This window comes from Rhinopithecus bieti, unplaced genomic scaffold (assembly GCF_001698545.2).
Source record: "Rhinopithecus bieti isolate Rb0 unplaced genomic scaffold, ASM169854v2 scaffold_17795, whole genome shotgun sequence".
Taxonomy (NCBI): domain Eukaryota; kingdom Metazoa; phylum Chordata; class Mammalia; order Primates; family Cercopithecidae; genus Rhinopithecus; species Rhinopithecus bieti.
In genome coordinates this window covers 111438-134270 of record NW_016808927.1, presented here as the reverse complement: position 1 = coordinate 134270, position 22833 = coordinate 111438, and the positions used below count along the sequence as shown (strand labels likewise).

General features: G+C 57.4%; 1 protein-coding gene across 11 annotated transcripts; it reads right to left on the bottom strand.

The window, feature by feature from the left end:
- Positions 1-1378: 1378 nt before the first annotated feature.
- Positions 1379-22178, bottom strand: KRABD3 (KRAB domain containing 3). Of its 11 annotated transcripts, none has more exons than XM_017887834.1 (17): positions 21481-22178; positions 16221-16347; positions 15765-15884; positions 14918-15073; positions 14369-14524; positions 13362-13502; positions 12956-13129; positions 12031-12186; positions 11072-11269; positions 10447-10620; positions 9875-10048; positions 7294-7446; positions 6580-6762; positions 5614-5808; positions 5386-5526; positions 4184-4288; positions 1379-2750 (listed from the first exon to the last, which is right to left on the bottom strand). In XM_017887834.1, exons 1-17 carry the CDS (start codon positions 22051-22053, stop codon positions 1909-1911), a joined length of 3768 nt encoding a protein of 1255 aa, XP_017743323.1. In that variant the 5' UTR covers positions 22054-22178; the 3' UTR covers positions 1379-1908. The 11 variants fall into 11 exon arrangements, with proteins under 11 accessions (XP_017743323.1, XP_017743324.1, XP_017743325.1 ...); XM_017887835.1 differs by having other exon boundaries at positions 14369-14521; XM_017887836.1 differs by having other exon boundaries at positions 15765-15839.
- Between the last annotated feature and the right edge of the window lie 655 nt (positions 22179-22833).

The window sequence follows — 22833 nt, the reverse complement described above, 5'->3', positions numbered from 1 at the left end:
AGGGGCGGTTTCACTTCTCAACCCTCCTCTGAAACTGTGTCCCACCCCTTGCTGTGGCTCTGAAATGTGCCTGGCACTGCTACCTGCTTATTACCACAAGGAGAGCTCCTCAGGCGGGAGCAGCCTAGAGCCTTTCTCTTCCTAATTCTGTGCAAGCATGGCTGTGAGTGAAGAGCCTCTGTATTTCAACAAACATCCTACTTGCATGATCTTAGGATCTGTTTCCAGACAGTCACCTCGGAGCTCACTCTAGTCCAGAAAGCATCTTCCCATCCCCTCTGACAGGTGTCCTTGCCCTGCTTTCACAGGGCAGCAAAGAGCAAGGGCTTCACAGCGCCCAAGCTCCTTGCTCAGCTGCGGGGCACTTAGGCTCCGGGTGTGTCCCCAGTGACCCTGACTTTAGGGACATACTGGGTGCTGCAGCCACAAGGCACTGCTCCTGTAGTCATGGTGGGTAGCCAGCATTGCCCCAGGCCATAGTGCTGGTGTCCCAGGCTCCTCAGGGACCTGAGGACAGGGCCAAGTGTGCCAGCCCACACCAGGCTGACCCTGCCAGGCAACAGGTGCACACACAGGTCCTGAAGCCGCCTCAAGTCAAATAAGGGATTTGGGGGCACACAGGTTGCATTCTGCCCCTTGGGAAGACGACACGAGGGAATGACAGGCAGGCCAGTTCCAACGCACTGCCAAGCACCAACTGAGCGGGCTGGGAGCAGGCACATTCCGATAACCAGGACACAAGTGGGCTAGTGATGCCTGGTCATGCCTTTTCCCAACACAAACCCAAGAAGACTGGCCCAGCTCCTTCGGTGTTACAGGCTGAACCGTGCCCCTCTCCAAATGTGAATGGTGAAGGCCTAACCTCCAGTACCTCCGAATGTGACCTCACTTGGAGACGGGGTATTTAGAGAGGTCATCAGGTTAAAATGGACTCATTAGGGTGAGTCATAATTCCATACAACTGCTGCCCTGATGTGAAGGGGAAATTTGGAGACAGCTGTGTAGAAAACACCATCTGAACAGGAAGACATCCACAGGCCAAGGGGAGAGGCCCGGGACAGGTCCCCCCTCCCAGCCCGAAGAAGGAACTGACCCTGACACCTGGATTGTAGACTTCTGGCCTCCAGGACAGAGACAACAAATGCTGCTGTTGAAGCTGCCCAGTCAGGGGTCCTCTGTGTGGCAGCCCCGGGGGACTCACAGAGTGTGCCCTGGGAGTCCTATGAGTCCTGTGGGAATTCCCCCACCCTTCCTGGCACACTCTTGAATGTTCTCAAGAATGTCTGGGAGACGAGGCAGCTGGTTGTGGTGGCACAACCAGCCCCGCCCCAACGTGGGCCCGCATGGAGCTCCCTTCTGCAGGGGTCAGGTCAGGGCCTTCCTTAGCAACTCACTTCTTTAATTTCAGAATCCACAGAGGTAAGTCCAGCTTAGACCAAGGGGCCGAGTTCTCTTCAAATGAAATCTGTGCCAGTATTTACTGCAAGAAGGCAAGAGCCCAGCCCTTCATGGCTCCTGAGATCAGGAATGGCTGGTGGTTAGGAGGCACTCTCCTGGCCACTCTAGCTGTGTGGGGCACTCCCTGCGTATGTGGGGCACACATGGCCTGTGCACACCACCCACCTACAAGCTTGGGCGGCTCCAGTGGGAAAGACAGGAGAGGGAAGCAACATTTGATTGAATCTGAGCCAAGAGGGCCAGAGGCTAAGGAAGCCACCCCCACAGCAGCCTCCTGAGTAAACAGCACCTGGGGGCTCTGCCCAGCTGGGACAAAGGGTGAGGCTCCCAGCAACAGTTAAGAGAGATGGCATCCCCTGGGAGAGGGAGGCCTGGGGTTGGGTGACAGGGCTTCCACGCCACCACTGCACCCTTGGCAAGAATGAGCAGATGTGGAGAAGAGGAATGCCATCAATGCGCCCCCCACCTCGGGTCCCTGTGCTCCCCACCCCACAGTTCTTCCTGGAGTGCCCTCTGCACTCCTCCCAGCAGGCTGCTCGGCTCCTTAGGCCGGTCTGGGATCCCTGCTGGTGCCACTCCCGAGGTCGGCATGTCTGCATCTGCACTGGCTGCAGGAGGAGAGGCTCCCTGCAGGGGTAAGGCAGCAGGCACTAAAGGGGGAAGGGGGCTCTGGTGGCCCCCGGTATGTCCGAGGAGGGGGTGCGCAGGCGGCGCATCATGGCAGCTGGGTGCGGAGGACAGCAGCTGCTGGGAAGAGCTGCAGTGGAGCCCAGGAGGTTCTGCCGGGGGAGCGTCTGGAGGCAGCGGAGGTGCCCGGCGAGCGGTCCCTCTGGAGAGTCCTGGCGGGTCACCCGCCCTGCAGCCCTCTCCCTGGCCACGCAGGATCTTTGGTTTAGGCCTTGTGGGTCCCTTCTGCCTCCAGTAGGGCAGGTGTCTGTGACCAGGGCCATGAGCCCAGCGAGGTCCCCGTGGGAGAGTCCACATCCAGGAAGGTTGGCTCATTGGCCCAGGGCCTTGGGGACGCCTCCCCAGCCGATTCACCTGGGTCCTCATGGTGGCCACGTCCTGAGCCAGGCCTGCCAGCGCCGTGGCGAGCCGATCCAGCTTCTCTGCGAGGGCAGCACCGAGGCTGTGCAGCTCCTGTTGCAGGGGCTTCCCACAGTGGCACGGCGGCTGCGGGGAGGAGGCTGGCAATACGGGAGGCGCGGCTTCCTGAGGGGGCAGCTCCGGAGGTGGAGACTCACGGGGTGGCTCAGGCGGGACCTGGGGGAGCAGCCTCCCATGGGTCTTGGCTAAAACCAGAGCAAGGACCGGTCAGAGTTCCTGGTTTGTAAGGACCTTTCTCTCCCCAGAGGTCCCCTGAACCAAGGGCACTCAGTACCCTGCCTCCTCCAAGGCCCGGCTTCCAGAAGGGAAGGAAGGTGAGTCAGGCCTGAAAACGCTGATGCCAATGGTTATGGCATGAAAACTGGCTACATCTCCTGGTTGTTCCCCAAACTGATGGGCAGGATCAACCACAGGTTGGGTTTGGGTTTCCATGGTAACCAGGCTTTCCTAAACTGCGGTCTTCCCACCTTCTAGGAATCAGTGGGTCTTTGTGTTAATGAGACCAAATGGCAGCCCTGCCCTAGGAGTCAGTGGGAAGGGCCCAGAGCCCCTGGACAGCATGAGACCAAGGCCATGGGAGCATCAGGAGATGGGCCAAGACGGCCAGGCCAGCCAAGGGCCTTCTGTGCATTTTTTGTGGGGTGACTGTGGGGCCACTCGAGAACTCAGTGCTCTTGGTTACAGGCAAATCACAAGGGTTCCCACCCACTTCTGCCTTTACTCTCCCTATTCAGAAGTTACAGATTCATAGGAGTCATAAGCTTTTTTTTTTTTTTTTTTTAAAAAAAGATCACCTAATCCTTCACCCTAAATTCCCTTGGAACTGGTCCCGACCCTGGGCAAACCGCAAGAAAGGTTTGGCCAGGCACTTGCCATTCCTAACCTGTTCAGCCCCAGGCTGGGCGCAGAGCCGGTTTCTTCCCTGTTTCTCTGGGCCCCCAGCTGTGGCTCTGCCCTTCTCTTTTCGGCACCTCCAAGGCTTTAAACCGAGGAAAAAGGGAAGACTGGAGTAGCTAAAGGACCCAACCGCTGTTTGGTCAAGTTCACCAACAAGGATCTCGGCCTGGAGACCCCGGCCAGGACTTCTACAGAGGACAGGCAAGGCTCGGTGGCCCCAGGCAGCTCAGAGCTCTCAGCAAAGTGGTGGTGTCTGGACAGAAGCCAACACCCTGAGCCAGTAAGAGAACCTGCCGCAGGCCACACTGAAAGTTCCTGGTGTGGGGCTGTCCCCAAGTGACCCAGGGCACTAGATGCCAGGCCCCCTGCATGCCTCCACCATGGGTCCGCAGGGGCAGGTGTGTGACACGGAGCCAACCCTCTCACAATGACCGTGGCCAGGTCATCCTGGCCTCAGTTTCCTCACCTATTCTCTAAAGTCCCCTCAAGCCCCAAACTGATTCTTCACTTCTCAATTTCCACCTCTAAAGGGTGTGTCTGCTTTTATGAAAATCCCAATTCTGTAATAAAACACTGAAATGAAATATGCAACCTGAAGTGGCTTACAGGTGAGACTTTTCCTACCCATCACCCAAACGGTGACCCTGGACGGCTGTTTTCCCCAAGTGGGGGCTCTGGGTCCTGGCCTGTGCAGAGGGAATGGGGGAAGCCACCAGTTCACCTGCAACTCTGGGTCTTCCATGTCCAAGCTCCAGGCCTCTGGATGCTTCACTAACCCTGGGCCTTTTCTCCAGCTGAGAAACAGGGCAGGGATCCCCAGCTGTACCTGTAGAAAAAGCACAGAGACCCTGAGGCAGGGAGACGATCGTTTGGCCAGAGCCATTCTGACATACCCTAAAACAATCTCAAACTCTCAACTTTCAAACAGTGACTAAATGAGATAGAAGATGGACACTTGGCCCATGAGGGAGGCTAATTCTGGTGGAAGGGCCCGCTGTGGTGCGTGTGTGTGGTGTTCCTGCCCGGTCTGCAAGGGGCTCCGGCAGGAGGTGGTGGCTGGAGAGGCAGCTGGGAAAAAGGATTCTCATCTGTGGGTCGTGCCCCAGTGAGACCTCCGAGGGCGTGTTGGGGCATCCTGTGGTCCATACCCAGCCCACTCTGCCATTTTCCACTAGGCCCACTGGGGAGTGAGGAATGTGGTACGGCCCGGGCCTACAGAGACCAGGGCCAGGGCCTGCAAATGGAGCCAGCAGCAGGAGCTGGGGAGAGCTCCCTCCACTGACCATTTCTGGCCTCTTCCTCCTTCTCCCCATCCTCTACCACTCCTTCTCCCTCCTCCTCCTTCTCCTCGTCCTCCAGCACTCCTGAGGGAGCCAGGCCAGCAAGTACTATCTAAACTCTATTTTCTCCCAGGCAACTGGGACCTGTCTCCTGTCCCATCTGCTTTTCCCGCTGGGAGCAAACACTGGCTCACAGTGAGACTGAGAATCAAGGTGACCTGGGGCAGCAGGCAGCATTTCTAGCTTTCCTAATGGGACACTCTCCAAGAAGTCCCCCCAGCTGGGGAAATCTCACTTTTGAGACTTTTGTTATTGATGCCAAGTTTTAAAAGCATACACTATTATTGTATAAATACATCCATATCTGTCTCCATGCACGCGTGTATATTAGCAAGTGCAAACACTGTGTACATGGCTTCAAGTGGGTGGCCTAGACCTCCCTGCAGCTGCTCACCAGCACCCCCAGCAGCCCCGGCCTCCCTCTCGGACACAGCTCACCTTACAGGGAACTAAAGCACGGCCAATGTGCAGGACTCCCCGGCAAGAGCCAGGCAAAGTGACAGGCAGGACTCAGAGGATCCAGTCTGGACTCCTGGCCCTCTGGGGGATGCATGGGCGCCCCCTCAGGAGACCCGAGGCTCACCTGCACCAAGGCTGCTGCAGTACCTGGGCTCTGTTCTCCTGGGGTCTTCACCAGGGCTGCTGCCACTGCTTCCAGCAGGGGTCCCACCAGGACATGGGGACAGAGGGACAGGAGGCTTACAGCTGGGAAGGCGGTCCCTCTCTTAATGTCACAAACAAAGCTGGCATCAGAGTGGTGACTGGCGCTCTAGCACACACCCCACTATCCTCCCTTTCCGAAGAGGCTCACCCTGGAGGAGCGGCCTCCAGAGCTCGGGCTCTGGCCTCGGGTCTTCTCCTTCAGAGCCGCTGAAGCTCGAGCTGGAGCCGGGGCTGGGGCTGGGACTGGGGCCTGCCACGCAGGCGAAGCGCAAGGGCCGTACAGGCAAGATCCCCCTCAGGGCGCTCTCCAGGCAGTGCAGCGGGGAGGGCTTGGGGGCAGGCCCTGAGCAGGGGACCAGAGAGTGCTCTGTCATCAGCCTGAAGAGAGCCAGGCCTCTGCCTTAGTGTCTGGGCACACAGAACTGGTCCCCTTTCAGCTCAGCCCACACTCACCATGAGTTCTAGGGGACCCTAAATGGCTGCCTCTCTTGCCAGAGAAAGAGGACAAAAGTGAAGCCAGAGCCTGGCCAGGACCCCAGCAGCTTTGGAAAGTCTGCTGGGGAACTTTCTGGAAATCTCCAGTCCTTGGAAGTCATTAGCAGTCTGGTTCTAGCCAGGCTTAGGTCTCACAGGCCAGGCAGCCTCTCCCACCAGGCAGGTACCATCCCTGCACCCCAGTATCTCACAGGGGCCAGCAGCCCAAAGGTGGGGCTCAGTTAGGGCCCATCCTCGTCTGATGGGAGAGTCAGCAAAACTGCATTTATTTAGCAAAGGTATCCCACCAGGCCCTGTGGCAGATCGAGGAAAGAATTCTGCTGGAAGTTAAACCAAGCAGCAGCAGTAGACAGCGGGAGCCCCCCAAGAAGCTTCTCCACAGGAGAAACCCAATGGATGGACACAAACAACGATCTTCCCAACCCCGCTCCTTGTCAGCACTTTGTGACACTTTATCTTCTTGTTCAGCAAACCTCAGTTTCTGTTTGGCACCAGCTTCTGTCCTCTGGGCAAAGGATGAGAGATGGGAAAGGAACAGAGGGACAGAGAGGGGAAGTCTATTTCCTTGTCAAACACTTTAAAGCGTGGTTGTCAGTACCGAGGGCAGGTGCCAGCTCACCCTCTGGGAGCCACCTCCACACTCCTGGCCTGGTGGCCCCAGGGTCTTTGAGCCCCCGCTGGTGGCAGGCGGGGACGCAGCTGGAGGTGAACACCTGTGGGCTGACCAGACGGAGGCTCCGGGTGGGCACTTCTCCCCTACCGTGCCCAAGACGGGCTGACTCCCAGGCCTCGGCCCTCAGTCCTGTTTTAATGAGAAAACAGAAGGCCTGTCAGCCCCACGGGGCCTCATGCTGCCACAGAAGAAGGGACAGGGAACGGTCTCTGCCATTGCTGGGCTCTCGGGCACACCAGCGTCAGGTGTGGGAAACACCCATCTGCCATGTTCCGGGGAGCGCCCGAACCCTCCAGAACCTCTCTATTCCCAGACCCAGCTGCGTGGAACCCTGGGCTCAGAAACTGGTGCCCAGATACCAAGGCACATGGGGCCGGCACGGCCGGGACAAGGACACCTGGCCACAAGGAGCCAGCTCCAGCCAGGGCAGTGGAGCCACAGACAACGGCACTAAGGTGTCCCCGTCACTCAGATGCCAGCAGGTCTGCACGTGTGTGCTGAACAGACTATCTGGCTTTCCAGCCTCCAACAAGGCTCTGCCCAGGCCTGTTTCCAGAGCACCATGTTGGCTCAGGAGCAGATATGAGCCCACAGGTGCAGTGCCCAGGGCATCCTGCGAGCAGCCCTGTCTACACCCAGGGCCCTGGCAGCCGCTATTACCTTCCTTGTCTGCTGTCCAGTTCCTGGGCTCCACTCTCCTCAGTCCCCTGTCTGCTGCTGAGGAGCACGGCCAGGCAGGCCGCAGCACAGGCACAGGTATCTCCTTGAGACAGTTCTCCAGACCCTGCAGTGGGGAGCTTCCTGGCGGGCTTCCTGTGAAGATCAAACATTCACAGATGATGGGGGCTGTAGCTCTATCTCTGCAAACCGCAGAAGCCTCCCCTCTTCCGCTGTGTCCAAGGAAGCAGGGTCACAGGAGTGCTGGGCACAGAGCAGTGGACGTGTCAGTCCTGGCTCTTCAGCGGCCCTGCTTTGGCTGCTGTAGAAGAAGCCTGGCCTGTCCTGGCCACCCACACAGAAGCCTGGCCTGTGGCTGTCATGAGGGCATTGTCCACAGGTGTGGGTTCTAGTCCTCCTCAGCACACCCAGCTGCCACTACTGTGAGGGACGACATCCTGTGTCCCCAGCACAGGGGATCAGGGGATGGCCCCACAGATGGAATGTGCTGACTTCCTTCAGCACTCACAGAGGGGAACAACACAGGCCTCCTCGCCTCTGGGCCACGGCAGGCACATGCATGCAGCTTCAACTAGGAAAGAACTAAATACACTGTAAACATCCTGTTTCCAGTGAGAGCCGTGCAAGTAACAGGAACTAGATGGACGGAAACTCTAGAGTGAGGAGAGCCCTTCCTAATAAAGCGGACAGTGCTGCCGCTCTCTTTCCTGAAAGCGTTTGCTGATGATCCTGGGCCGAGGCACAGGGCGGGAGGGCAACCCACAGCACTTCTGAATGTCCACGGGCTGGAAGGGCAGGGTGGAAACCAGAGGACCTCCACGTGCATTTTCTCCACAGCACATTCGCCGAGTTCTGGGGCAACAGAGGGAGCCGGGAGTTGGCTGGAAGCTTCTGAAAGGCAGTGTGAAATATCCTGCAGTTTGGGTTACTTAGTAAACAAAGTCCACCCAGGCAGGACACATGAAGCATGCTACCGAATACCACGCTGCTGTCCCAAAGAAGAAACTGGTGCTGGTGGCCAAGGAATATGAAAAGTATAGAAAGGGGTCAAAGACAAATGCTGACGACAAAGGCAGCCTGGAGGGGGCATGTACAGATGCTGCCCTCTGTGTGAGGAACAGGAGGGGAATGAACTCACAGCAGTGGCAGCAGGGGCTGGAGCGCCAAAGACTTCATTTTTCCCACATAACCTTTTATAGCTTTTGAACAAAGCTATGTGATCATATTACCTATGAAGTCAGTTGCATTTTGGGGGAAAAGCCCCACACCCAAGGGGCTAACCCCTAGTGGGGCTTGGGAATTCAGGCTGCTGTGGACACTGGCAGGCCCCACAGGCCTGACCAGAGCTGTGGCTGCTGCGAGAGGCCTGTTCAGTAAATATGCTGGCAGTCAGGACACAGGTGAGGACAGAGGGACTGGTGTCGGCAGGACAACACAGACCAAGAGGACTCGGATTAACCGGGTGGGGGAAATAAAAAGGCCAAGAGGAGATGCTGGAGTCCTGCAAGATCCTCAAGTCTGCAGGAGCAACTCGACTGGAGGGCCCGGGGCAGGCACAGGTCACCAAGCACACTCCCAAGTGTTTCTGACATGAGCCTCACTGTGTGTTTTCCTAAGTTGGGGGTCAGTTTGATATCAGAGGCGATTCTTTGTGGCTAGGGTAAGGAACTCAATGCAAAAGGAAATTTTATTTATATTTATTTATTTATTTTTGAGATGGAGGTCTCACTCTGTCCCCAACGCTGGATTGCAGTGGTGTGATCATAGCTCACTGCAGCCTCAAACGATGGGGCTCAAGTGATTCCCTGCTTCAGCCTCCTGAGTAACTGGACTACAGACTACTGGTACCACTCCACCCAGATAATTTTTTAAGTCTTCTGTACAGGCTGGGTGCGGTGGCTCATGCCCGTAATCCCAGTCCTTCGGGAGGCTGAGGCAGGCGTATTGCCTGAGGTCAGGAGTTTGACACCAGCCTGGCCAACACAGTGAAACTTCTTCTCCACTAAAAATACAAAAATTAGATGGGAGTGGTGGTGGGCACCTATAATCCCAGCTACTCGGGAGGCTGAGGCAGGAGAATCACTTGAACCTGGGAGGCGGAGCTTGCAGTAAGCTGAGATTGTGCCATTGCACTGCAGCCTAGGCAACAAGAGACTCCGTCTCAAAAAAAAAAAAGTTCTGTATAGACGGTGTCTTATTATGTTGCCCAGGCTGGTCTCAAACTCCTGGCCTCAACTGATCTTCCTGCCTCAGCCTCCCAAAGTGCTGGGAGTATAGGCGTGAGCCACTGTGCCCAGCCCAAAAAGATTTTAAAAGAAATCTTAGACATTGTCCTGTCCTTTCTGAGACAAGTCACTAAAACGGAGCCCCCTCCGTTTCGGTTGTTGGGTAGGCTCCCAACAACCCACCCAAGATAAGCCCTGCATCTGCTCCTGCCTCAGTATCCCCGGCTCTGCTCCCAGCACTGGCATGGGAGTCTGACCCAGTTAAGCCACAGGGACTGGGCAAGGGGCCTCAAGTCCTCTCCCAGGATGAACCCCAGCCTCGGGCTGGCCCAGCTCACCTTTTCCAGGCTGCTGCCCCTGGCTCCCCACAGGGCTCCCAAAATCCAGGTCCCAGTCAGTGCTGCTGGATGAGGAGAAGCTGGTGGGGGTTCCTCGGGGGGCTGGGGGCCGAGTGGGGCCATCTCTCACACAGCCCTGCAGGCTCAGAGGCAGAACAGGCTCTCTGGTCGCTTCTGTAGGGAACAGCACAGTTGTGGTCACCAGGAGGCTCACTGGAGAGGAGAGCCCTGGGCCATGGGGTGCACGGGCACCAGAAGACCCTGCCCCAAAGTATCTCCCACTACAGTTTCCCTATGGCACAGATTAAACTCCCATAGTGTGTGACCCACAGAAACCCCACAGTGAGTCTCGTGACTGGAGAGAGTTCTGAGAGAAGGAAGTAGGGCAGGAAGATCTGCACTGGCTTTCACCACATGCAGGCAGCTGTCTGGGGGTGAGTATGAAAGGCAGCCCGGGGGAGTAGGCCTGCACCTCAGGAGGCTGGGGAACATAATGACCTGACAGTCCTCAGCATCTGCCTCCACTGCTGTGCCCAGGGACACGCCACCCCGCACCCATGGCCACAATCTACCTTCGCTGTGTGATCTGTGGGGCTGCAGTTCAGGCCTCTGAGGCCCAGAGTCTCCTGGCTGGGGGTTCTGGGAACAAGAAGTGGCTGGCAGCTGGGAAGGTGATGACCCACTTGGGGGAATGCCCTTCAGACAGGCTTCCAGGGCTTCCAACGGGGAGCTTGAGGCACTGGCAGCTGGAACAGGAGAGAGCACCCTGTCACCATCTCCCACACATCCCAGCTTTGCCCATCAGACCCCTGGCTGGCTCCACCCGACGTGCTTTCTGCAAGGTTGATGAGTCCTGCACCAGGCTCTGGGACCTGCCAGGCAAGAAACCCTTCTGTGGGGGACTGATCTACTCTTGCCCCTACCCTGCCCCTGGAAGGCATGAAGACAGGAGGGAAGTGAGGAGGGCCATGCATCAGCAGGGGCAGGTTCCGGGGCCAGGAACCACTGCAAAACAAAGGCCCTGAGGCAGCAGGGGCTTGGGCTGAGGAGGCCGTGGATGAAGGGATTCACTGCTCGGCAAGAAAGGCCAGGGGACGGCTCCCTGCTGAGAGCTGCTTCCCTGGGGTTGGTGGAACCTTGCTAGGGACTGACAAGCCCATGGGGAAGACCACCGGAGCAGCCAACCCCAGGCCTCACCTTGAGCCTCAGGGCCCCAGCTGGGTTGGGGAACCCCTCTGGTGTCTCCAGTGGCTGAGGGACTGAGGGGCTGCCTGCCAGGCTGACAGGATGCGGGTCCTGGGGGGCTCTGGACCCAGCTGTTCTCCATCTTCACAGAGAGCAGGCTGCCAGCTCCAAGACCAGGACGGGGAGGAGGGGTCAGGAGGTATCCAGGCCCTGCGGGAGGAGGCCAGTGGGAAGCCCAAGGTTCAGGCCTGGACTTACCCTGAGAATCCCTTGAAGTCTTTATAGGGTTAGGAGGGGCTTCCAAAGCCCGTGTGCCTCCACGGCAGTCACCGGATTAGAATGCTGTCACTTGTCAATCACCAGCAGAGAGACTTGAGTCACATGCCTCCTCCCCGACCATGGCCCCTTGGGGTGCCCCCAAGGTTTCTACCAGGCATGAAGTCGGCCCTCCCTGGACAGCACCAATCATGTCTTTCTCCATGGCCAGCACACCTGACTCAACCCAGCTGCTCAGGGCTTTGTTCTGAGAAGCTAACAGCTGAGGTGACATGCACGGAAACGTGAACCCATGTGTGGGCTGGGTGGGTATAACTAGGATTTGGGGTTCCCAGCCCTCACACATGGCAGAAATCCCAAATCTCAGTTATACTAACCTGACCCAAACACACAGGACCCCAAATCACAATGAGGAGCTGTGTGTGTGCTGGGCTAGAGCTCCATCCTCTATTTCTTGATCTCGCTCCCTCCCCACTTTCCTTTCGGAATGTCCAGCTCCTCCTCTGGGAGCCAGCCTGAGAATTATCAAGTGCTGACCGAGCCCCTCCCACGCAGCTCGCTCCATTTACACAGTGGGGTTCTCCTGCATCTGGCTCCTCTCCCTGACAGGCCACCGTGGGGGCCTGAGTGTTTATGCCTGGGGCAGGGTAACAGAGGACATCTGGGGGCCTCCCAGCCCAGTGAGAAGAATTTACCTCCAGAACCCCTTTTCCAGGCCCCTGGATTCTCCTGTAGCCGTGGGTTCCCCACTCCCGAGGGACTGGGATGCCTGTCCTGGGCCTCGGGGAGCTCCTTCAGACAGTTTAGCAGACCCTGGAGGGGACAATCCCCTGAAGCTGCCTCTGTCTTCACTATAGGAAAAAGGAACATGTTTTCACTTGGAGCCCAGTGTCCTCAGCCTTCATGACAAACAACAAACGGGATAAGTTAGAAAGGCGTGGGGCCAACTCTGAAGATGAGGATCCTCCAGGGGCTCATTGAGTCTTCCCGGTGCCTGGGTTCACACACCTGCCACAACTGGACAGGGCAGAGAGGGAAGGCATGGAAGTCGCCCTGCAGGCAGACATGTGGCATCACTCTGAGGACAAACTGAAGGAAGTGGGCTGTCGGGGTCACTGTTCGAAGACAGCTCTGTGGGTCCTGAACAAAACTTACATTTGAGGAAAATGGAGTTGTACAATAAGTACATTACTGCAGCTAAGCTCACTGTGGCCCTGTGAGTGGGAACAGCCTAGGCTGAAGGCATCAGGAGCCTCTCAGGGTCTGACTCCACGACCCATGCCCTCCACCATGCCGTCCAGAGCCCAAGCCCGCCCCGTGCATCATGCCTGGAGTCAATGCAAAGCGACATATGAGCTCTGCAGCTCTTCCCCTCGGGTCCCGGGTCGGGAGGAGGAAGGGACATGAGGAAACCAGGGCAAAGCCTGCTTCCAAGTTTCCTCTTCCCAGCTGACCAAATGCTGTCCTTAAGAGAGCCACCTGGCTCCAGAAAGGTGGCAATGGCAACAGCAGTGGCCGAGCTGGTAACGATCCCTAAGGGACACAGTTTGGAGCAGGAGGAATCGCTGTTGAAATGCAAACCAAGCTTCAGAGACCTCAGCCTGAGGCCCCAGGACTCACCTGCCCAGGGCGGGCTCCCAGACCCCAGGTCTGCTCTGGTTAGCCTGGACGTGCCCAAGCTGGGGAGAGGCGGCAGGAAGCTTGGGGATGTCTCGGGGTGCTGGGGCCCAGGCACGAGGATTTCCTTCAGACAGTTGATGAGGCCTTGCAAGGGGCTGTTCCCAGGAGAAATTCCTGTAGCACACACAAGGTGGGCCAGGGTCAGTGCAGTCCTGATGGGGCACCCGGGAGTGCTTCAGCAGGCACTCAGGTCTCCGGGCAGCTGAGATTCCCACCCATGAGAACACAGACAAGGCCTGCCTCGTGGAGCTGCCACCAGGCCCAGGCTGGGGAGCAGCATGACCTCCTCGTGTGAACTAAACACACTTGCCCATCACCACCCCACTGAGGAAAGCCTGCCTCTCACCAGCCTCTGAGGTCCCTCTCTCCTGTTCTCTGTGGCTCTTCCTCCTGCTAGGGCTAAGGGTGGGAGGGCTGGGCCCCTCGCCCGGGGCTCCCGGGGCTCCTGGGCCTTCTTTCCTTGTAGGCCATGGTTTGTCGCCAGTTTCTGTTGCAGGAGAACACAAGAGGGCCTTTCTAGCCCCAGCTCCAGACTCTGGAAAATCACCCCAGATCTGGTCCCCGAAGAGGACAGCCTTCTCCAGCTACCCAAGTCCCTGTTCCAGGAGGGCTGAGGGCTTTCACCATTTCTTTCTGGTTTAACTGTAAACAGCAAGATTGTTGGTTCACTGTGAACACCCCTAGGCCCTTCCCCGTGAGCCCAGCCACCGAATTTGGCTCAGCAAGTGATGCCGGCAGTCTCGACATGTAGACCACAGTCTCATACTCACGCTTCTCAAACCAGGGCACACAGAAACCCAGAGCAAGTGTGCCTGACACCCCCTGAACACCAGATGAAACCACAGCTAAATGGGGTATGTTTTTTGGGAATGCCAATTTTATTCCATATAAATTTGAATTATTTTTTATAAAAACAGACAAATGCAAAATTTGTAATAAGTTTTAAAAATAAAATGAGACCCCAGAGAAGTCCTAGGAGCTCGCCTTGCCCTGTTCTGCAGTTGGGGTTGCTGTGATGAGATGGTCTCCAGTGCACACAGGTAGGTGAATGTTGCCGGCTGTGGGCCTGCATGTTAGAAACTGCCAGAGGCTTTTTGTGTTCAAAGTGCTCAGTGATCGGGGCGGGAGGAGAGGCTCCCCAGGGGCTGAGCATCACGCCTCCTCTTTGGTGTTTACACCAGAGGCTAAATATGTGGTCCTGCTCCCTGGGGTACTTTGTCAACAAGAGAACAGAGCAACAAGGGAACTGAGTCCTAGAAAAAAATGAAGAGGGCACAGGGTCCAGGTCTCCTGACGCCATGGTCAGGGCTCTTGAAATGCTGGTTCTCCCTGTCCCTGCTGTGTCAGACTCACTGATGGGGAGAGGACTTCCCTGGACCCCGTCACCAGTTGGGCCACTGGAGCACAAGCGGTCGGTGGGCGTGGCAGCCAGGCGGGGCTGGCCGGCAGGGCCATCTGGAAGACAGCTGAGCAGGCCTCGGAGAGGGCAAGGCTCTCTTGCCACAGCTGCTGTCGGGAAAGAGGGAAAAGATAACAGCTGGTAAGATGCCCCTAACATTGTCACACTGTCACATTCTGGGTCTTTTCCTTCCCATGTGCTGCTAACAATGACCAGGATGTCAGCCAGCTATGCGTTGTCATCACTGGGCTCTGATGGGGCCACAGTGGGTGGAGGGTGACAAAGCCACACAGAAACTACCATGTGAAAGTCCGAGCTGCCCTCTCGCCAGCTATGGCCACGTGCTCAGAGGGCGGCACATGGCCTAGCCATGAGGAACAGCGGATGACTCTGCCTCCCCACCTGTGCCTGGGAGCCCACATGCAGTGCAGTGCTGTGGACTTGCGCTTCATCATGAGGAGTGCAGAGGAGGCTGCGTGCACTGGCCCCGCTGTCTGACTTACCCTCGGGGCTCACTCTCTCTCCATCCAGGCTGGCTCCCCGGCTCTCGCTCTCGGGGCTGTCCATAGCGCCCTTGACTTCCCCAAACAAGAACTCTGGGATCTCCTTCACCAGCTGCACCAGGGCGGTGAGGTGCAGGCTGTGCCGGGGCTGTCCCCCTGCAGAGAGGCCACAGTGACCCTGCGGCTGCTCAGCACTCACACCTATGCGCGTTTTCACACCCAGCATCTCACATAATCCTCCCAGCCACAGGAGAAGCAGCCAGAGGAGACACCATGTCCCGTGAGATATAGAGGACTTGGGCTCAGGCCAGGCGCTCTGGCCAAGGGAAAGCCAGGGCATGGGGGCAGGGCCTGGGTACAGGGCTCTTCTGTTCTGCATTACTCATGAATCTCCCTGCCTCCCAGGGGAACGCCCAAGCGGGCTGCCGCCGCACTTCTCCCACCATCTGGGCCCTCTGCCTTTCCGGCACCCCCCAAATGCCTGGCCTTGCCCAGTCTGGGCCGGTGGAGCACGTCCACCATCTGAGGCCTTGGGATGTAAGCCTTGTGGCAGGACTTTTGGGAGCTGGGGCAGGTTCTGCAGGGGTGGCTGTGATAAGGCTTCAGGGTGGTGGCAGGCGGGGGGCCTGGGGCAGGAGGCACTCTCCAGGGTGACCCCGGCTTCCTCTGAATGCTTCTCTGCATAACAGGCTTCCAGCCCAGAGGGATGACAGGTGAAAGTTTGGGAGGATGCAGTAGGGGAGCCAGGGAGGTGAGCAGCTGGACTGAGCAGGCTGAGGTGACACATTGCCCGGAGCTGACGATCTATGAGTGGGAGGAGACGCCCAAAGTCTGACAGATAACTTACACTGGGGACCTCCGCCACCAGCAGGCTCCTGCCCCTCATCAGCGTGGCTCCCTCCCACGACAGCTCCTCCAGGCTCTGAGGGTGACAGGAAAGCAGAGAGGGGGAGCAGCTCAGCTGTCCCTGGGAAAGAAGAGGGAACTGTGGCCCTGGGAATGGAGTGGCCTCTGCTTTGCACACAGTTGGGTAGCACCCCAGGTCCCTGCATGTCTGTGCACGTTCACGTGACCACTTAAACTCAAAGAACCACAGAGTGGCTGGAACCTCAGAGGCTACCGCATACCCCCACCGAATTGTACCTAGAACCCGGTCCTGGGAAATAGAACAGCAGCAGCGTGAAGGATCCCCGTGTTCATTGCACAGGTGGAAAGACTAAGGCTGCCAGGTCCCAGGGACTCCAGTCTCCCTTCCACCGCCCACCAGGCTCCTGCTGCACATGCTGCTGCCTCCTGTCCTTACCCACGGAGACCAGCGTCTCGTAGTTCTCCCGCATCACGTCTCGGTAGAACTCCCTCTGCCCCTCCTCCAGGAGCCGCCACTCCTCCTCCGAGAACCGCACTGCCAAGTCCTTGAAGGTGATGGACACCTGCAGGCACAGTCTCCAGGGGGGTTAGCCGTTCCATCCCAGAGGGGCCAGCCTAGCTGTCCCTGCACTTGGTGACCCCACCTAGGCCTCCAGGTGCACACTCCAGGATAATAGCCAGAGCTGGGGGCAGGGTCTGACATGCAGGAATCCCCTTAGGAGACAGCGCTGGGAGTGAGCTGTGTCTCTGCAGAGACACCTAACCCCCACGCCTATAAGTAGGACCTTATTTAGAAACAGGGTCCCTGTGGATGGAATTACTTAAGATGAGGTCATGATCCTAAGTAGGGGGGTCCCTTAGTCCAGTATGACTTATGTCCTTATCAGAAGAGACACAAAGACAGACACACAGGAAGAAGAAGGTTGTGTGAAGACAGGCAGAAACTAGAGTGATGCAGCCACAAGCCAAGGAATGCTCAGGGCCACCAGAAGCCACAGAGCCTTCAGAGGGAGTGTGGCCCTGCCCACACTGTGATGTAGGGCTTCATGCGTGCAGGGCTGTAAGAGAATACATTTCTGTTGTCCACCTAGTTTGTGTGCTGGGTTTAGAGAGGTGCTCAGAAGAAACCTGGGGTCACCCTTGGAAGCTTTGGGTCACCAGGCTCCTCTACACTCTGTACTCCTATCTCCTATTCTCTGTACTCATCTCCTACCCTGTGGCTTTTTAAAGTAACAGGAACATTTTGTCTACTTTTGTTAAAATGGTCCTTCGGCTGGGCACGGTGGCTCACACCTGTAATCCCAGCACTTTGGGAGGCCGAGGCAGGCGGATCACATGAGGTCAGGAGTTTGAGAGCAGCCTGGCCAATATAGTGAAACCTTGTCTCTACTAAAAATACAAAAATTAGTCAGGTGTGGTGGCGGGCGCCTGTAATCCCAGCAACTCAGGAGGCTGAGGCAGAAGAATTGCTTGACCCTGGGAAGCAGAGGTTGCAGTGAACCGAGATCGCACCATTGCACTCCAGTCTGGGCAATACAGCAAGACTCCATCTCAAAAAAAAAAAAAAAAAAAGGTCCTTCAGTGGACTTTAAAGTGGCCATCAGACACTAGAAAATGACCAGCATCAATAGGCTTGAATTAAAATTATGGCAAAAATTAACTGTGCAAATTAAGCAAACAGAAGGTAAATCATGGGAAGGGTCCTTCCTGTTGAAAAATGAATGTTAAACTATTTATTCGTAAGAATGAATTATTAAAGAAAACAAAAACGCTCCTAATAAAGCAAAGACAATTCACTGCTTGTTTCATCTGCTCAGCACAGCTATTTTAATTAATTAATAAAGACACGATCTTACTACCTTGCCCAGGCTAGTCTTGAACTCCTGGGCTCAAGTGGTCATCCCAAATTGGTCTCCCAAAGGGCTGGGATTACAGGCGTGAGCCACTGCACCCACCCAAGTCAGTGATTCTACAAACCGTCCCAGGCCGGGGGTGATGGCTCATGCCTGTAATCCCAGCACTTTGGGAGGCCCAGGCAGGTGGATCGCCTGAGGTCGGGAGTTCAAGACCAGCCTGGCCAACATGGTGAAATCCTATCTCTAATAAAATACAAAAATTAGCCGGGCGTGGTGGTAGGTGTCTGTAATCACAGCTACTTGGGAGGCTGAGGCAGGAGAATTGCTAGAACCTGGGAGGCAGAATTTGCAGTGAGCCAAGGTCACAACATTGTACTCCAGTGCCTGTTTCAAAAAAAAAAACAACAACAAAAAACCGTCCCTGCCACTAACTCGCAGCCTTGATGTCCACTCACTGCCAGGCTCTCTGCCTGTTCTCCCTGAACAGCTGTCAACTTGTCCCATGCAGTCACACCGACCAGCGCTCCTCTCTGGCCAGGCTGCATCTACAACCCTGGCAAGGGGCAGCCCCGCAAGTGACTGCCTGCCTGAGGCCCAGAGGCCCATGGGCAGTGAGACGCCACAGCCTTTGTCTCCTGCCTCAATGTGCAGACTCTCCCTGAGCCTCTGTGGCTCTGGCCCAGGTATGGTCACTCCCTCTCAGGAACAGTCTCAGACACCCTCCAAAACTTCTTTCAAAGAGTTATTTACATTTCTTCCTAGCATCTTGGAACAGAGAAAATGTAGCCAACATCAGGGTCTATGCAGAAGAGCGCGCAGAGCGGCCCTAGACTGCTGTCCTTAGGAAGGCCTGCTTGCCAGGAGGGCCCCGGGCTGGCTTCCAGGCATTTAGGTGTCAGGAGGCTTCCCACCATTCTCTAAACGATGGAAGTGGCTCAAGGTGCCTAGATTGAACAAACAATGTGGTGTGTGCCACACCCCTGCTTTCTTTCTGGGAGTCTGGAATTTTGGTTCATGCCAGGCAGAGGGCTCCCACATGACATTCTGGTGGCTCAACACAGAGCTGGCAAGACAGGTCTGAGCTCTAAGGAAGAACACGATACCAACTGTGTTGGTTCCACTGGTACCACCGCTGACCTGATGTGGAAGTTAAGAGGTTCTGGACCCAGAGACCAGGCAGAGCACGGTGGCTGGGGCTTAGCCTCAGTAGCCAGGCTGCCAGAATTCCAATCCCTGCCTTGTTTCATATTAGTTATGAGACCTCAGCCAAACATAACCCATTTGGGCCTAAGCGAACTCATCTATAATACTGGGATCATAACAACCTACCTCATAGAGACATTGTGAAGACAAAACAAATACAGGAATAGTGCCTGAAACAAATGCAGGGACTATTAATATTAAGAGCTATGATTAGTAATACTGCAGCCAGGCCTGTCTGCCTAATGCCCGCTTGCAGGTCTGAGCCCGCCAGCTGAGCTCTTCCACACACTGCTCCTGACCACCGGTGCCTCTCTCGCTCCAGGCTAAATATATCCCAGCTCTTCCAGGAATCTGTAAGAGATGCTTTCCAGGCCTCTCACCATCTCAGCCTCAAAACAAACTGTTTTGTGACAAAATTCTTACAAAATGCGAATGGGAACTGACTGTGGCCAGGGTAAGCACTTCCGCCAGTGGCCTCCCTCTGCCCAGAAAAAGCAAAGGAAGAGTGAGGGTTTGTGTGTGAGGGAGTGAGCAAGTGTGAGTGTGCAAACACCTGGACCACAACACCCATCTTCGGGAGGAAGAAGGCCACCACTGGCTGGCTCTGCCCACACACCACCAGCCTTCCTCCGTGGGCCCCACTTCACCTCCTTCCACCAACCACTGGAGAAAAGCTTTCTGGCCTGACCCAGGACTGTTGTGACGGGCAGCTTCCTAGCTCACGGCTGCACACCGGTCCTCCCAACACACCCTTCCACAGTGTCACTAGCCCAGCACAAAAACTGCAGCTTCAGTGCCTGCTGGACCTGCCCAGCCTAGACCTGCTCTTCCAGTGGGCTTCAGGCTCGGGCTCCCAAATCAGACCCTGCCCCAGGGCCTCTCAACCTGGAGGCTGTGCTCACATCCCCCTGGGCTTCTGGGAACCCTCCCTGCTCCTCTCCACCTGACTGTGATCTACCACTCCCCAAGGTCACCCCTGGCCACCTTCTCCATGAAGCTACACGGTGTGAGGATATTCCCCTCCCGGAACATCAGATTTGAAAGGTCAGCCCGAACTCCTCACTTTACAGAACCGGAAACTGTGGTATGAGGAGGCCCTAGGATGGGGCCATGGGCATGTCTGAGCGAGGGTGTCCCTGGGCTACTTAACTGTGCATCCAGACCTGAAAAGGACACTTGACTGTCCCTGCCCAATAATATCCAATTTGCCTGGCCTCTCCCTTCTCCCCAAATGCTTGGGGGCACTAATGATACCAAGGGCCTGGCACTGTGTCTGCTCTGCCTAGTCACTCGCTGCCCCCCATCCAGGCTGCCTCAGACTGGCCAAAGCTCAGGAGCCACCACAGTTGCAGAACTGGCTCCAGGTGCCCATCCAGAAGGACGTGCAGCAGTTGCTGGTATCAGTACCAGATACCTGGTGCCAGCACCAGAGTTTCCTGGCATCGTCACAGCCCACACAAAACCTAGCCCAAACGGTGCCCAGGCTGTCACAGCCTGGGGCTCTCCCTCCAGTTCTCCGATCCAAATGTCTTACCTGGAGGCTTCCCAGGACAAAACTTGGGGTTTGCTCTATCTTCTGTTTCTCCCCATTTCCACGTCCCCAGCCCCCGGGATCCAGGATTCCACCAAGAATAGAAGTATGAGATTTACTCACTCCCTCCGAGGCCTTCATGCCCACTCTACCAGAATAACTTGTAATGAAAGAAGCCACGACAAGGGGGTTTCCCCAGGTGGAGACTGGGCCGTGGGTACCCGGGGGCGGAGAGCAGCAGAGAGATTGTCCGAGGACCTGAACTTCCCAGCACGAACCCCCGAGCATCAGGCCTGGCCCGCCTCGCCCAGTCGATCCCGAAGTTGGAGGCGGGGGGGTCCCAGCTCTTTCTCGCCCTGCCACCTTCGGGGCTGCACTGCGCCGAGGGGTCCGCGCGTCCGCCTGCCTTACCTGGCGCCATTCCCCCGGGCTCAGCCTCCCCGACCACTCCTCGTTTCCGGCGCGGCCCCTGGCGCGGGCGCGCGCGACCCTCGTCGGCGGCGGCCCAGTGTCCCGCAGCGAGGAGGCGTGGCCGGGGGCCTGGGCCGCGGGGCGAGGGGGAAGGTGGGCGCCGACCAGGCCCGCCCCCGGCCTCGGTTGCAGCCCGCCCCGCGCGCCTCGCACTCCCTTGGCGGGTGGTGCCGTTTCCGCCCGGGGGCCGGCCGGCCGGCGCAGGCGCGGACTACACTTCCCAGAAGGCGCCGCGGCGCCGGCTCGGCAGCGGGGGGCGGAGACAGGGCGGGACGGGGCGTACCTGGCTCCGGCCTCGTCCCCGCCCCCTCCCCTCGTACCCGTCCCCAAGTGGGGGCAGAGGTTGCGCGCCGAGACCCGCCGGGCCGGCTGTGGGCGTGGAAGCCCGCGGGTACGCGCCGCGCATCACTCATTCATTTCCCGCAGCCACCACTGAGCGCGTCCCATGTGCCATGGGCGGATGGTGGGGATGAAAAGGGAGCCGTCTTTCCCAGAGGCCGCGGTCAGGGAAACCCGACCCGGAATGGAAGGGGTAGAGGGTCCTGCCGGGCGTGGGTGGGCCAGAGCAGCTGCCAGGCCCCCGCGCGTCCTCACGTCTTTCGCCCGCGCCCCCGCTTACCACAGCCATGACCTACCTTCGTGTCGCATTTTGCGTGCCTGTTTGCTGGTCTGGTAACCCCAGTTATTCCTGGCACGTAGTAGACCTCAAATAAACGTGTGATGCGGGAAGGCAGCGCGGCCCACCCTCCTGTGCCTCCCCCTGCGCTTCCTGAGTTCGAAGGCCTGGTCCGGGCGGACGAGGCGAGAGCGGGGCTCTCCGGGGCTGCGGGCGAGGCGCAGCAAGCCTCGTTTTCCTGTCTGGAGAAGGACCCCGTCATTTTTATAGAAGGCTCCTGGAAGGGGGCCTGCGAGGCTAAGCCTGCTGTGCCAGACAGAAGCTTGGAGGGGAAAGGAAGGCTGTGGTCCCACGCAGAGGAGACTCTGCTCTGAGTTTGGAAGTCCCGTCCAGACCCTACGGCCCAGAGGGCGCTCTGCCTGGCAATATCGGAGGGAAGGAAAGTGAATTCCTCGCCCAGCCGCCCGGGGCTGGCCTTTGCAGCTGCCCCGACCGTGATCACCTCCCAGAACTCGGGTACTATGCCGACAACCCCTCGACCAGGCCTTTGAGGAAAGGCGCGCGCCCACCCGGGCAGAGCCCCCTCGGTCATGCCCGAGACACCTTAGACACAGGACCGGTGTGTGCGCAGCCTGCTGAACAAGGATTTGAAGATATCACAAGGCCCCACCTCGCAGAAAGGGGAAACTTAGAAGTCCAACTTCTCATCTCAAGAGCCCCACAGGGTAAGCCCTGTGCCTCAGGGTAAGTCCCCGCCTGGGCTTTAGGCCGGGTCCCACCTCCGTGCCGAGGTGAGGTGGGCTCCTTACAGTAATGTAGTACTATTCCCAGCTCCTCCCCACCGCCCACCCTCCGGCCTGGGATCCCTAAACTTTAAAACCCCCTAAACCAGGGGTCCCCAACCTTTTGGGCCAGGGCCCGGTTTTGTGGAAGGGAATTTTTGCATGGACGGGGAGGGGGGTTGTTTGGGGATGAAACTGTTCCCCCTCAGGTCACCAGGCATTAGATTCTCCTAAGGAGCTCGCAATCTGGATCCTGCATTCACAACAGGGTTCCGGCTCCTATGAGAATCCAGCACCTGCTGATCTGACAGGAGGCAGAGCTCAGGGGTAATGCGAGCAAGGAGGAGTGGCTGTAACTACAGAGAAAGCTTCCCCTGACTTTCCCGCAGCTCACCTCCTGCTGCACTGCCCAGCTCCTAACAGGCCAGGACTGGTACTGGTCCATAGCCCAGGGGTTGGGGACCCCTGCCTTAAACTTAAACTCTTTTAGAAAGAAATCTCTATCCAAGTAAGATGCACCTTTGTTTTAACATGTGCAGATTCTTGGCACCTCTTTGACTCAAACTTCCACTTCCTGGCTAGGCTTCCTG

Bases quoted from the DNA above. Each gene is read 5' to 3' on its own strand.
- KRABD3 (XM_017887834.1), bottom strand. From the start codon at position 22,053: ATGACCGAGGGGGCTCTGCCCGGGTGGGCGCGCGCCTTTCCTCAAAGG. The intron at 10,621-11,071 runs GTGAGGCCTGGG...CTCCTGTTCCAG, and splicing joins CTGGGGCCCTGAGGCTCAAG to CTGCCAGTGCCTCAAGCTCC. The intron at 5,527-5,613 runs GTGAGCCTCTTC...TGTGACATTAAG, and splicing joins CTGGAGGCCGCTCCTCCAGG to AGAGGGACCGCCTTCCCAGC.